Source organism: Pelecanus crispus, chromosome 1, assembly GCF_030463565.1.
Source record: "Pelecanus crispus isolate bPelCri1 chromosome 1, bPelCri1.pri, whole genome shotgun sequence".
Taxonomy (NCBI): Eukaryota; Metazoa; Chordata; class Aves; order Pelecaniformes; family Pelecanidae; genus Pelecanus; species Pelecanus crispus.
Genome location: NC_134643.1, coordinates 81,758,838 through 81,773,194, shown reverse-complemented (window position 1 = coordinate 81,773,194; position 14,357 = coordinate 81,758,838). Strand labels below are relative to the sequence as shown.

The following is a 14,357-nucleotide window of genomic DNA, read 5'->3' as shown; positions in this document are numbered from 1 at the left end:
AATTAAAAAAAAAAAAAAAGATCATCCTACAACTTGACGCAGTCATAAATGTCACATCGACACATCTGGAGCAAATGTGGGCACTGGGGATCTGGTCTTAAGTTGAGGAGACACTGATGACCAAAGTGCCGTGTTTTGAAGTGCAGTGACTTGCAATGTTTAAGCTCTAAATGTCTAGTGTTACAAATCTAATAGCTCGATCAGCCGAGTTTGTTTTTCTTATCCTCCTTTAAAAGAAGCTTTCCAGCTCAACTCCAAAGTAAAAATGTAAGTATCAGTTGATTAGCAGTTTCTTTAAGCACTACGTTTGTGAAAGATTCACTCAACCAACTCCTTCTGTCTTTTCCCCTCCCACACAAGTTTATGAGAAGTGATTAAGTGTTTCAAACAAAGGGGGTGGAGAATCCCTGATCCTGTTTCCCCTCCAACCTCTCTCCCCACACAAAACAACCAAACTACTATCCTTATAAGAGCTTTGGGGTGGAAGACCTCCCCACACTCAGAGCTAGCACGTAGTCTATGCCCATCGTAAGCACTGTTTTGTAGATTTTAGTAGAATGTGAGTCATTCATAGCTGATGCACTCTTAACAGGGGACCACATTCTCACTTTCAGCAGTCAGACTTTTTATTGAGAAGTCACTTATATGTGTCTTGCTACAAATCTGCAGGGCTCATGCTATGCCCCTGTACTCTCTGGATGTGTGGCACATCAAGTGGCTGAGGCAAGTCACAAGCAAGGCTGGAAGTAGATCTCTTTCATGACTTTGGCAGGGTAAGAATCTTGCCTGTCCTCATTCTAACAGTAGTCAACAGTTTTATGGACCAAACCAATACAGTGGTAGACAATGTGCCTCTGAACAGTTTAAACATTACCTGGCTTTTCCTCAGGCTCCTGAAGGGGAAGAAACAAATCCGGCAGCTCATAAAGTCAAATACAGCCCAGTTGCTAAGGTAACCCAACTGGTAAGAACAGCACACTAATAGACAACAACAGGCCCAATACTCACCTGCCTTTAGATTCTGCCCCCCACCAAATGCAGAGCAGAATCAAAAGCAACAGGCAGGGTGGGGCTCTGCGGAGAAATAGCAATGCTCATGCTTCTAAGCTGTTTGTACAAATGGCATAGGTCTGCCTCAGACATGCACAGAGCGAACCTGGAGTCTCATGGGTTTTATTAGGTCCCAACTGCAACAGGACAGGGAGCCCTCGGCGGGAGTCCAGCTGCACCTACTACTGCTCTCCAGCACCTTGCCTTTCACACCCCTGCAGTCGTTTGGTTAATACCTGTACTGGGCAGTGCTCGAGTAAGGAGTAGTTATACCTGTATCCCAAAGTTTCAGGGCCAGTGGTTGCTGTGGATTAATGAACAAGCCTTTCAGCCCCAGAGAGGTAGTATAGAAAAAGACACCAGGAGCTGGAAATCTCAGGAACCTGCTCAGCTATGTATCTCCCCTCACAAGAAACATCCAGAATTGTATTAGTGAGTTTTAAGTGACTGAATCAAAAGTGAGGTAAATACCAGCATGTCATTAGATTAACTGGAATGTTTCTAAGCCAACCTCTATGTGTTAAGTTCCCATTTTCTTGCATGCTAATAAGCTGAGGTGGACATGCATATCTGGAAAAAAGGACATTTTTGACACCTAAATAAAGTTTTGTGGTGAAAACCTGCCCTGGTTGAAGTCAATGGCAGAGGTCCCAAGGAAAGCCATGGGGGCAGAACTTCAGGATGGCTGCCGGGAGGGTTGCTGGTGGCTGTGGTTCCTCCAGGGCTGCAGTGCATGCCTCAGCCATGACATGCTACAAACACCTGCCAATGCAATAACCCCTGCCTCTCCTTGTACCTTGGGGAAGTACCTTTTATGAGATATCAAAGTCCTAAAATGTTTGATAACAAAACCCTCCCAGTCAGAGGTGTATGGGGAGTGGAATTTCCATTCTGCAGAACAGCTAATTTCAGGCGCCTCTCTTGATTGAAACTGCAACTGCGTTAAAAAAAGAAGAAAAAATAGGGGAAAAAAAAGTACATTTTTTTTCCCCACAGAGTGAAATCCTTGGAGACTATTTGGGGCGATCCAAGACAGACTATTTAAAAAATTCAGAGCTAAAAGTAAGCCAGATAGACTGCCTGCTTGCTAGAGCCCAAGTTAGGAGCTGACTACCAACAAACACTGTTGCTGCTTTGAATCAGCAGTTCCAGTGGGGAAAATTGTCCATTACACCGCTCTGCTAAACTCCCCTTCTGATGTATTTTTAATATTTTAAGTGCTGTCGTAGCTAGATGGCTATCAACACCTGAGTTAGTTAGCTTAACCCTTGCCTGGTGTATTTACAGGGGATGCAAGTCTGCCTTTGGATCATCCCAACACAATGACCTCTAGTTCTGACTAAGTTACGGAAAAGACTCATGCATATTGTGTTGAGAAAATAGCTAAACATGATTTTTAAAAACAGCTCTAGCCACTGATGAATAATATATGGGACCTTAATGAGTAACATAAAGATACTTTATGCCTCTTGCTTTGCTAGAAAAGTGTAAAATAGCCTTAGAGGAAAAGAGAATAAGACCTTCAACTTGAAATTCTTTGCTGTAAAAGGGAAAGTGCTTTACCAGTAAAATTAATATTTTGAGAAACAATATTACATAGAAAGGTAGGAAAGATTAGTCAGCCAGTGAGTAGAGGTCATTATTTTGTCTGACAGGAAGTCCAGAGCTCTATTGATCGACGTCCTGAAAACAAGAGTATTTGTGGATAGCAGCAATTGAAAACATTGTTTTCTTTCTCAGCACCACGTAATTGCATGCTGCATCTAAAAACAGACTCTATCCACAAGTAAACAGGTTTACGAGGCTGTGAGGCATCTTAAGTCCAGGAAGAATTCCTTTTACAATTTAAAATATCTGAGCTGGGAATAGAACATGTTTTGGAGCTCAGTCCAATGTTTTAGTCAGCAGCCCACGGGGCTTCCCTGGTAGCTGCTCCTCATCGCTGTCTCTGCCGAAAATCACCTGCATGCAAATGGTTAAGCCACTAGAAAGTCAAGGCTCTCTTCTCATCAGTGTAAACAGGTAAGTAGTTAGCTCTGGCACTGGCCTATTGGTAAATCTTTTCATTATCTAACCCGTCAGTCTTCCTCATCCATAAAATGGAAATAATGCCAGTGATTTTTACAAAGCTTTTTTTAACAATACATCTGTATTGATATATATTTGCAGGTTGAGCGCCAAGTGTTATAATTTTCATGGTCTCTCTCAAATCGAAGTGGCAAGCCATGGTTGGTCAAAAGCCTCCATGTTAACTATAGCAGTGTCACTGAAGATAAGGACACTCAGGTGGAAAATAGATTTATGGTGACACAAAAAAAATGCTCTTAAAATGAAATCACTTAATGGCAAGAGCTCTAAATTGAAGGCTGTGAGATGGGGGGGAAGCAGGTAGAAAGGTGTGTACTTTCCTTCTAGGGGGCCTATGTATGCTGCCATTGAATTCAATAGCACTGATGAAGTTGATTTCAGGTATGAAATGTGGAATGTGTACATTTTTGGTAGTAATCTGGGGTTTGTCACCTTTAAATTGGCTGTGAGCCCTTTATAGGGTCCAGCTACAGTTCAGGAGCCATTACAACCCAATCAGAATATCACTAGCTTGTGCCTGTACAGAAAGTGAGGCTTGTTGGCGTTTACAATTAAAGGACATGGGGTACTGTCGGAAGTACACTGGCAAATTTATCAGTAGAAATCTAAGATGTTAGCAACTACCAGCTATGTAATCCCCCAACCCTTGGCTATAAAGCACTGCCCTCATCTGAACTGAATGCTTGAGTACACCTCAGGTCACGGCATGAAATACTTCACCAGCTCTTTAAGACATGCCACCCATGCTGGTGGGTCTAAGCAAAGCCACAAGACTGCAAGCGAAAGCAGCTAAGCATGCAAATGTAGCCTGTGTATAACACTTTAAACTGTTACACATATTTGCCAAGCAACGTGTGTTAGGCCCAAATATCCATGGGCTTGGGCTCTGTTGCCCTGCAAACAACAAAGGGATGGCAAGGACATGGGAGTACTTAGTTACAGGGTTGGTGTCACTGGACCCAGTGCACAAAGTGCAAAAACCAAAGATTCCCAATTATGTAAGAAAACTCTGGGTTTAAATTAAAAAATTACACCACCACCCACTCCCCGTATTTTTTCTTATATTCTTTTCAGTCTAGGCTTCATTCTTAAAAATAAAAAAATTCTGAAAAATAAAAATTAACAACCCTGCTGATCTTCCAACAGTACTTTATGGAAAGGAAATCTCCAGTGATGAAACCAGTAGGATCTTCTCTGCTGTAACATTAAGTGTATTTCTTAACTTGCTGAGAAGGGTGTGGGTAATAAAAATCAAAAGGAGAGAGACAAATGTCAGCCAGGCAAAAATGTCAAAAGATTAATTTCTGTAACCCATCTCTCTATTATATGAAAGGATCATGGCCCTTTTTGGGCTTGCTGTTCTAGATGGTGAGATATGTACCTTTTGAATTTAAAGTGCTAAGTCTTAAGAAAATAGAAAATCTTCCTCATTAAAGCTGAGGCAGCATCACATCTGTAACAAATTTAAGGCATGCAAGGACAAAAAAGAACAAGGTGTTTTAAAATGACATGTGTAATACCCCACAGGAGCTGGGTATCACGTTAACTCGCTGCTGACATAAATGCATGGAACGTTTTTGGGTGTGGTGTGTATTTACATCTCTCAAAAGACATTGGTTACTGGGGCATTCAGCATATTTCTGTAGTGGTTGGATTCCCCTTCCCCCTCTCCCTATCTATTTACAGTTCCCTTTCAAGTACAAAAAACATTTTCTGTAACCTCAGCTTCCTGATTCAGCTGTTGTGATGTCAGTTATTTACGATAACAAAAGTGAGACAATGCCTGTGGTTTGTGTGGGACAAAGGCAACCTTGTTTCTGTAAAAAGGGACAATCCTAGTGTGAGAAGCACAGGAAAGCCTATGAAGTAGGACTATGAGGTGATATTTCATCAGTCCTGCCATCCCCATAGTAGCTGTCTTGACACTGCATTATCTTAAAGGCTACTGACAGAGGGTTTTTTCCTTACCATAGGACTGGACATTAATGTGAATGCAACTCTTGGGAAATTACCTCTTTGCAGCACAAGGCTTTGGAGATAGGTATCTTGGGAAACAAATGGACTGCTAGTGGGTAGAGAGGCAGTGAGTGTCAGGACACAAATGTTTCAATACCAATTACGCATTCTGTGGTCACAAGCAAGTCACTCTGCACCTTTGCTTACCTGCCATGAAACCAGTTTAATCATATTTAACTGTGTAAACCACAGATGTGGTGAAACTTGCAGAATGCCAGTAAACTCCTGAGGTCACAGAGTAGCAAAAAGAAATGAGACACTCTCGATACACAGCATGGTTAGTTATGAATGAAGAGTGTCAACTTTGGTGTAGCCTAGAGAATGTCACTTACCTGCTATTCTTCCAATTGGCATTGCATGGTCCTCAGGAGGGGATACAGACACCATGATGTGGTTCATATAAGCTAACTCTTCTCGGTGGGACAGGTTGATTGGCTTTACCTCCCTGTGCAGCCCATCCTCAGACAACCTTGGTGGTTTGAAATCGGAGTGCCTGGGGTTCAGTATCAAAGGATGCATGATAGGGCTGGGCATCAGCTGGATGACCCTGGTGTTCTCCTGGCGAGGGCTGGAGGGCTTCTGGAGCACCTCAGAAGGAGGCGGGCAGTGGTTGTTTTCTATCGGGGACACTGAGAGAGGATAGGGCTCCTGGTGGTTGTTCTCTTGCTGGTGCCTTGTCCCCGGCACCCTATCGGCTGGGGAGAGGCGACGGATAGTGTTGTCCATAGGGGACTTCAGTGGCCGCTGATCAGGATCTGGTGATGGACGGTGGTTGTTGGTGATGGGTGATCTGGAACGATGCAACAGTTCAATGGTTGGGGGGTTGTGGTGGACTGTTTCTGTGGATGGTCTTGAAGGTCTCTGGACAAAGTTATCTGTGGAGAAAAAACAAAAAAATACAGATTGCCTATATTGTGATCAAGGTGTAGGACCTAGCCATCATGCTGCTAGCTGGGCGTACTGGGTACTGCTCTCAGCTTGGAAATGTTTTTATTTGTGTGACCTATAGATGCCCAGAAAAATGCCATATAAATGCAGACAGTTATTACTATACAGAATGAAATCAGTACTGTGAAAACAATCTCCCTCCGTCACCATGTAACGGTAGTTCCTGGGAAATGTGTTAAGAGAAATCCCATTTTGAGAAGCTGACTGGAACACACATGAAGAAAGTAAGATCTGATTCAGCTGTACTGTGTTTCTGTGCAAATGCTTTGAAACTTATCTCCTGCCATTCATGTCTCTACATGTGGTTCCTGTTATTGTACCAGGATGAGCACTGTAAGGTAGAGGGCAGAGTTAAAAAGGGAAAATGTGTCCAGGAAAATACTGGTTAGTAAGTTTTAGATGGTAGAGGTTTGGGTCAACGTAGAGAATATCTTAGTCTGAAATATGGACTGGGTTATCTAAAAAGCCCCACTGGTAGGAAGCCCTTTGTGAAACACTAGATAAATTTTATCCCTGCCTGATTTTAAAAGCATGTAACATCTTCATAAGGATATTTTCACCTTGTTTTATTTAGTCTGTGCTGGCTACTGTCCCATATAAGCACTCACATTTCTTCAGCAGGGAGGACTTCTAGCATCACTTTTGCATGAGCCTACTTCCCCAGCTGTGATCTTTAACAGTAGGGGGGAGATCAATCACGGCTCTAGGTCAATGTCTTCATGTATTAACAATCCTCTCACAAAATGAAATGGTTGACATAAACAGTGCAAACTTTCAGCTTAGCTAAGGCCATCAGTTTTGACTTGGGGAAATTACTGACAAAGAGGAAAATACCACCAGAGCACAGTGACTAACAGGTTTTTATCTGAAAAACAAAGATCAAATTTCAGTGCTGTTTGTTGAAAGCCTTGGATGATAAGAGAAGGAAACTGCTGGGTACATGTCAACAACTGAAACAAGTAGCTGCCTATTTGTGGCTGCCTGTTTGTTCACTCTATTTGCTCTGATCCTCTAACCATTCTCTTGCTCTCTTGTCAAGGCAGCGATACTTGTTGAAGACCCTGTCAAGGTGAAGACTCAGGGGCTCCAGCTGCCCTGGAACCCAGGCAAGCATCAGGACCGGGATCAGCACTTACCCAGGGAAAGGCCTGAACAGGAAAAGCTCTTGTCCTGAGAAAATGTAGTGCCAGGCAGTGACATAGCACCAACCCTTCTGCCTACTCAATAGGCTGTTCATCTATACAGGGATGCTAAAGTCTACAGGAAAACCTGAAATTTTAGGCAGAAACTACCTGGCTCCAGAACACTTGTTTCACACATCTGTGGTCCCAGACAAGAAAAAGGCATTCGTAGAGCTATTTAAGGTACAGCTGGAGGACATGAAACTCCAGAGCTATATATTGCTCTTGTTTAAACCCAAACAGCTTTAAACACAATGTGGCCCACTAATGTGGGATAGCCCAAATGATGTGAAGATCAAAGAGGAACTAATTTACAACTGTACCTACCTCTGTGGCTGTCTTTTCTTAAAGCCTCCTTTCTTTGCCACAAGAGAAAGCAAACCAACCCCTCAATTTTACCCAGTGTCCTATCTTCTACCGACCATCCACCCCCACCACTGTACATTCAAATGCACTGTGCTCATTCTTGGCTCATAAATATAGACCAGAATATTGTATTGTTCATCCTACTTATTTAAAGTGCCTTGGCTGTGGGGAGCAGCTGTCTTGAAAGCAGAAATGAATGCCTTGCTGTGCTTCCCACCAAGCTCTCTGCAAACATTAGTTGGCTCTGACAAGCTCTAAACAGAAGCAGACCTATCCGCCTGCTCCCAAACCACGGCGATCCTGAACCAGGACAGGGTAGAGAGAAGGTAGGGACCAAGGAACTCTTTAAAAAGCAGCAAGAGGAAAAAACACAAATGGATACACACTAGAGTTCACCTTCCTCCAATATCTTTCTCTTTAAATACCTAACTAAAGAATCCCCTCATGGCCGAAGTTGCTGTTTACCATAAAACAACTCAAACTCAGCTCCAAGCAGTTCCACTGCTACAAATGACCCTGAACAGAGTAAAATCATCATCACATTCATTTCTTGGCACATCTGATGACTGTAAGTTGAGCACATATGGTATATCATTTCCTGCAGGAATAGATTCACTCATCAGTCTGGCTCTTCATTCTCAGTGACCAACAATCTTTTCTTGAAGGGAAAGCTGTGAAAGGGAATTCAGCTCCCAGGAAAATTGCTGACCTACCTGATCCATACAGGGATGGGTGGGGCTGCACTCACTCTGGGAGTGAGCAATTGCTGGTGTGACAATCCCAAAGATTGGCACTCTTTGCTTACCCATAAAAGAAGTGCAGGGAATGACAGTGTAAGCGTCCTGTATGGCATCACATCAGATGACTCAGTGTTGAGTCAGAAGGACCATTGGAGATGTAGGTAATTCACTCTCCATTGCTCATCCCTCTACATGGACAGAGACGAATGCCCACAGGGCAGATTCCAAGCCAATGCCAGTGTATCTTGGAGATACCCTGAACCACTGCCAACTGCTTTCCAACAGTCAAACCCACTTTGCTTAAGCTAGCAAAAAGGCACTAGATGTAAATGTTGGTCTCATCTGATTCTGGATTAACTAACTTAAAATGAAAACATTTAGAAGCAGGATCATTAAGTATATAATCTATTAGGAAATGGGCAAAAGAGCCAGTAGAAGAAAATGGAAAAAGATCACTGGAGTAAGAAGGGATTCTAGAAAAGAACCATCACCTATGAAGTTTAGCCACTCAGAATTGTGCCAAAGTAACACTTTACCCCCCTATTACAGTTTGTGAGTTAGGCAAGGTTGAGTTGTGCTTCTCACACTCATTCTCCCTTTTCTACTAAGCTGCATTCTGCTGACAGAAAATGGTAACCTTAATTGTGCTAGTTTCTCCCAAGTGACTCTGTGAAACAGGAAGAAAGAAGGAATGTCAAAATAAATAAATAAATAAATAAATAATCTGCCTATAAATTCTTGGCATAGAGATTTTCTAATTGCACGGTCTTGTGGCAGGCAAGGTGTAGTTTCTTTCACTTGTTTTGAAGTTCTTCTCACAGCAAAACAAGAACTAATTTTTGTCATTACAAAGAAACGTTTTAAGTAGCACAGAGCTCTCTAAGCAAATACAGTGGTACTATCAGCAGCCAGAGTACTGTGAGGAAGAAATCAAAGTTGTTTCCTAATCATCCTATGCTGACAGAAGTCGGACTAGATTGCAAAGGACTTACAATTTAAGTGACGCACGTGAAAGACCAACCCAATATCCCTGTGAAATCCTCTCTAGAGTGAAAGTTGCTCCGTATCTTTAATGTAGGGGTGTCTGAGAGGACAGCTAGCATTTACGTTTGCAATTTAGAAAGGGAACACTTGTGGGTGAATGCCAAGCTTCAGGAAAAAATGGAGATTTTTATAATGGTCTCTGGGAAGCCTATCTTAATACACTAGGTAACTGTCTCTTGCACAACTCTGCCAATTCAACCTCATCCTGACCTGCAGCACCCTCTTCTAATCTGAAATATTTACACAGCTGTGTGGAAACACTTTGGAGTGTCTTTATCCCACCTGCTGCTGCCCTGCCCTTGGCTTAGTCTCTGAGTTTTGCTGGTACCACTTGATTCTGGCTTGCTCAGGCTGGCCATGGGCAACTTGTACAGGTCTGACAGTCCCCCTGAATCTTCTCTTGTAATCCCATGTTGAATCTTGCAATAATTTGTGCATCTTTTCTCCAGTTAGCAGAGACTAGGGCAATATCCTAACTCACTTCTGTTCTCTTCTCCTCTTTACTTAAAAAAGGACTATCACTACTTTTTCCTAGATTTTTTTTTTAATTGAAAAAGTGAATTCTGCCTGATGCTTTCATGGAAAGGGCCTTTTAACAGGCTTACGCTTTATATTTTTCTGTTATTGGAGAAAACCAAGAAGTGCTTTAGTGTGTATATTTCTCAAGAAAATAAAAACTCAATTTTCCGTTGAAGGAAGCACAGTTACATTTTGATCTGTACTAATAATGAGTAGAAGCAGCCCAAATCTGCAATTCCACAAACACATCAATTCTTTCTTCACCACCTCTGACAGGCACGGTACTTGTGGACACTACCAGAAAGCTAACTAATAACCTAAGCAAGTGATTATGATAGTAAAAATGAGAGAACACCTGCAGAAAAAAACCTTCTCTCAACACAAATTGTTCAATCAGCTCAAAAGCTGAGCAACAAGATGGGCTCAGTGCTAGGAACTCTGGCATGATGTGATGACAGATTGTTAGCTGAAGTGACTTTGAGTTAGATGTTCCTCTCTGAGGCTGCCTTCTCCCTTGCTCTGCAAACAATTGCATCTAGTTGCATCTCCAGGATACTAAAAGTCCATGAAGCATCTTCGTCTACCTAATTGGGAGTGAGGAAAAATGAATCAACAGGGTCAATAAAATTTTCTGGTATTTTTTAATCTGCATCTGGCACAGCTTTTAAGCAGGTTTTCGAAACAGGACAAAATAATAGAAGATAAATGGAGAATGGACAGTTGACTCCCTAGACCAGTTGATTGTTCTAAAGCTATGGAGACAAAGGGAGAACAGTAGCTTTATTTAAGTAACTTTGGAGCGAGAAAATTACATAATTCTTCACAGCCTTACCCTACTCGCCTCTATAATGGCAGCTCCCTTAAGAATGAGACAGAGTTACCTTCATCATGATTCTGGTGTAATATGACCTCTGGCTGAGCATGGATAGAGTTCCCAGGGTGGAAGAAAGGTGTGAAGAGCATACGAGCTTTCCTTTGCTTCAGGATATGCTGAAGGAGTTCATACAAAACATCACCTGAAAGACAAACAGCAGGAAAAAGGAAATGAAAACATACATACTGCTGAGAAGACTCATTTAGCCATCTGATGCATGAATTCATGGCTCCTGGGTGCTATTTTCAGACCCAAAAATGCTTGCAGAAAAATCCTAAATTTCAATGTTTTGCAAGGTTCTCCCCTGAAAGGAAAAAAAGAAAAAGAAAAGCTGCACATCATGCCTCTCTGTGTGACTGTGGAAAAATGGGAGAATGACAAGACATAGCTTGTATTACCCCAATACAGAGTTTTTTTCAGGCTGCATGACTGCCCATCCAAGAGCTCCAAACCTTTACAAGCAGTAGTTAGTTCAGTGTCCCAACTTCTCTCATCACAGCCTCAGTTTTTTAGATAGACACCTTAGGACACAAAATTCTTAACTGTAGAGCCCATGATTTATGCAGTGAGTTGCTGGGAGCAAAGATGGTGCTCTTCTTTAATTACTGAACCATTTAGGCTTTATGCGGGGAGGAGATAGAAGATGCTGTAAAGCCTCTCCATGCAACACTGGCGCCTCAAGGCTAGAGGCAGTGTGCTACTCAGATACTCCATTCTAGAAAATCTGCAGGAGGAAGAACTCTCACTTTGAGAAGTTACTTTGGGATGGACTCAAAAACTTGAAAATAATTGAGATATTTAACTACCCTGAACACCCCTGCTGCAGTGACAACTTCTGGAGACACTCAAGTGCTATAGATGCCTTAGGAACTTCTCTACGTCACTCTTGGTGTCATGGGCTGGGCTCCCGAAAAGCCCAAGTAGGGTCCCAAAGCTAGTTATTTCTAGCTGCTAGAATCCATATGGAACTCACTGCAACAGGCAATATTAGAACACGGATATGATGCAGACTAAAGAACAAAATGCAGTGGACTTGGTGCTCTGTATGGGTGAATATAGTCTGTTAGTTGCTATTGTATCACTCTTCCACAGAAATGTCTGCAGCGAATTGCACTGCACCAAGCTGACATGTTCTTGCGTGAACTGATCCAGTTGCTTGTTTCTTTTTGGGGTGCAGGCAGGCAGGCTGTTCCTTGCTACCCCCCTGCCATTCCCTGGCACCAAAATAGTTATATCATTCCTCAGTGGAACATATCACCACAATAGCTAGGAGACCAATGGACTAACTGCTTATTTTGTGTCTATTTATGTATTACATCTTGTACTGATGCCCTTCCTCCAACAACATCTATGCGAAACACCTAGGTACTTATACATTTTGTCTGATGTAACTGGCTGTACGTTTCAAAGTGAAAATGTACAACACAGGGTAAGAAGTATCTCAACTTTTAATTCTGCTTGCTCTCTTCTGTTTGTCACTGCTCATGTTACAGAGGAACAGGCTGCAGCAGTAACATAAAATCTGAAAAGGAACTTAGTGAAGTTTCACTTAGGAAACCTTAGATTTTGTGGGAGAGTTTTCTCAAGTGTGGGGGGTTTTTTTAGTTGTTGTTTCTATGAGATTGTAAGCTGTGTGACATTTGTCCCTTGTCTCTATAAACTGCCAATGCTCTATTTGTGGGCAAGTTTAGTATCTTACCGTGAAACAGTTAAAGCCATCCCACTTTCCATAGTTCAGCTTCCTTTGTTTTTAGCATCTTGGCTGCTTTTACTGTCTCAGCAGTGACTTTAGGGCATTTTTAAAAGGTGACTGCAATACCTGAAAATCTAATTAAAAACAAAGCCCCGAGAATCCAGTTACCTTTTCCATGTTTCATGTACATGAAAGGCTAAAAAGTGATTTTACCACATAATTTGTATCTTTGAATGCAATAGTGGCATCATCATAACTAATGCTGTAACAGTCCAAGCAATAAGGTAGCAAATTTGTACCTCTTTTGATTTGGCTGACAAACTAGTGAAAACATCCATACAGCTGGCTGTCGTTTTTTTACCTAAAAAACCAGCTATGCTTCTGCACCACCCAGATGCAGTAATGCTAGTTGAGAAGGTGAAAAGCATTTTTCACTGTCTCCCTCCTCTGCTGCCTCCCTTCCCTGGCCAGCCCTAAATAGGAGAACAGCTGTGGGGCTGTGAGCTCACTTTATTGCTAGGACCGCTGGGGGGAGTGGATGCGGTTCTCCTGGTTTAACCATGAGGGGAAAGGATACAGCTTTTATGTAGCTACACTCTTGAAAAACTTAATGCCTCTATGGCAAACATTATTTCATAGTTCTTAAATTTCACATATACTTAATTTCTGGCAAATGTTGAGGTCATGTCCCTTTACCTACGGCCATCTAAATTTTTAGAGACTGACTCAGATATCCTCTAAAAGGTTTATAATCAGTGGGGAATACCTGGAGAGGAGGAGGAGAGAAAAAGTGAGGGAGGAAGCCTTTAGTTTGGTTATTTCATTCCAAATTTAGGTAAATAAGAGCTTAACCTTCTGCATAAAGTGAGCATTTGCAATCCAGAAGCTCTTCTCTGGGAACTCTCTATCTCCAGCCTACAAACATTTTAATCCTAGTCATTTCTAGTGCCCTCACACCACGCAAGGGGAAGAGCAGAGGCATAACCTGCAGGCAGCAAGGCACTGGGATGATAAGGGGAGTTGCAGACAAGATATACAAAGGTGTCCCTTACAGTCCTTGCCCACATCCCCACTTTCAATACTCCTTTCGCCTTAAGCAGGGCTAATTTTTTAATGAAATGATTCAAAGTGGTGTACCAGAGTTAAAAAAAAGACATTCCTAGGCATCAGTTTTCACTACTGTATTACACTGGAGATAGACATTAATGTTTGGCATCTCCTTCCACACAAAATTAGTCCTGCATTTGAAGCTACCTTATTGCTTAGACTGTTACAGCACTAGTTATGATGATGCCACTATTGCATTCAAAGATACAAATTATGTGGTAAAATCACTTTTTAGCCTTTCATGTACATGAAACATGGAAAAGGTAACTGGATTCTCGGGGCTTTGTTTTTAATTAGATTTTCAGGTATTGCAGTCACCTTTTAAAAATGCCCTAAAGTCACTGCTGAGACAGTAAAAGCAGCCAAGATGCTAAAAAAAACCCCCAACAACTAAAACAACAACTTCATATACACTAAACATAAGCCACAGTTTGTGAGGCAGATTCTGCAGGAGGATGGTTGTGGGGCTGTGTTCAAGGGAGTTGCCAAGCAGCTTGATGCAGAATTAGTGCCATGGCTTGCTTATCAGCTGGATCCAAGCAGCACCAGCTGTACTTCTGTACCTAAGTGAGCCTTGCACTGGAAGCCTCCTCACAGCAGTTCTGTCACCACTTGGTCCAAACTCTTTGATCACCTATGGTGATTGAATTACGAGCCTTTATATTTAACAGGAGTACCTTGTATGGTCACAGAAGAAAAGCTCACAACTCTTATTTAGAACAAATAACTCA

At 42.1% G+C, this 14,357-nt stretch overlaps 1 protein-coding gene across 2 annotated transcripts in view; it reads right to left on the bottom strand.

Moving 5' to 3' along the window:
- The window catches only part of ETV6 (ETS variant transcription factor 6), a 141,228-nt gene that overhangs the window by 19,246 nt on the left and 107,625 nt on the right, over nt 1-14,357 (bottom strand). For both annotated transcript variants that reach the window (XM_075721278.1, XM_075721285.1), the window contains exons 4-5: nt 10,834-10,968; nt 5,487-6,029 (exon numbers count right to left, since the gene is read on the bottom strand). In XM_075721278.1, the coding sequence (XP_075577393.1) occupies nt 5,487-6,029; nt 10,834-10,968 (678 nt within the window). The remainder of the gene's footprint in view (nt 1-5,486; nt 6,030-10,833; nt 10,969-14,357) is intronic.